At 45.0% G+C, this 793-nt stretch overlaps 1 protein-coding gene across 1 annotated transcript in view; it reads left to right on the top strand.

Annotated features, from left to right (window-relative positions):
* Positions 1 to 24: 24 nt before the first annotated feature.
* LOC106512040 (dynein regulatory complex subunit 7) overlaps positions 25 to 793 on the top strand; it is a gene marked incomplete at its 3' end in the record, with an annotated part of 2561 nt that continues 1792 nt past the window's right edge. Inside the window, 2 exon segments of the mRNA XM_014000740.1 lie at positions 25 to 553; positions 628 to 753. Coding sequence (XP_013856194.1) covers positions 464 to 553; positions 628 to 753 — 216 coding nt within the window.

The raw sequence follows: 793 nt of genomic DNA, 5'->3' as shown, positions 1-793 counted from the left end.
TAATAATAATAATAATAATAATAATGAAGACTGCTAGATAATAAATTATTAGCGGAACTGCATTTTAATTTTAGAAAGTGCAAATCTGCTTATGAATTATAAAGATTAATAAGACTGCTAGAGCGCAAATGAAATATTTAAGTCCGCAATTAGCAGATATGCATTTTAGCGGGCTGGTGCCCACGAGTGTGAAGTGAAAATCCTGAGTATCACATAGTGGGGTAAGTTGATTCAGAGTATCTGCTTTAACCCAGGCTTTGTTAAGTCTGCTCTGTGAAACGGGGCCCTGATGGCACAATATGAGTGTTTGTTTTAAAATAATTGGACTCATAGATGCAATGTTTCCCAGCTAGAGTAAAAAACAACAACTCTTCATCATGACAGTGTGTACAGCTTCAGCCTCTTCCTCCGCAGCCCTCCATCCTACAGCATCAACTCTCCTCAGGAGATCCAGCTTCTGGCCATGGCAGAGAACTTCCAGCATCAGTACCTGCACCTGTATCCTGACAGGAAGCCGCTGCTGCTCTTTCCTCTGAACGAATGTGGCGTCAGGGTGAGCATGGCTCCCTCCTCTTGTATCATGTAACCAGTCTGTCTCTGTCTGACGGCCGTGCTTTCTGCCTTCAGAAGTTTGTGTCGACAACTCTGCGGCCCACAACAACGGCGCACTACAAGCTTCACACCTGGCAGGGCTGTGCTTCGTTTGTGTCTGACTTCCTGTCACTGGAGCCCTTGGATCCACCTACAGAGCTGGTCAGAGGAGATCATTTCAGCAGGAGAGGCTCAATATTTC

This window comes from Austrofundulus limnaeus, unplaced genomic scaffold (assembly GCF_001266775.1).
Source record: "Austrofundulus limnaeus strain Quisiro unplaced genomic scaffold, Austrofundulus_limnaeus-1.0 Scaffold3980, whole genome shotgun sequence".
Lineage (NCBI taxonomy): Eukaryota > Metazoa > Chordata > Actinopteri > Cyprinodontiformes > Rivulidae > Austrofundulus > Austrofundulus limnaeus.
Note: the sequence above shows the minus strand (reverse complement) of the source record. Positions and strands in the feature narration are given on the sequence as shown.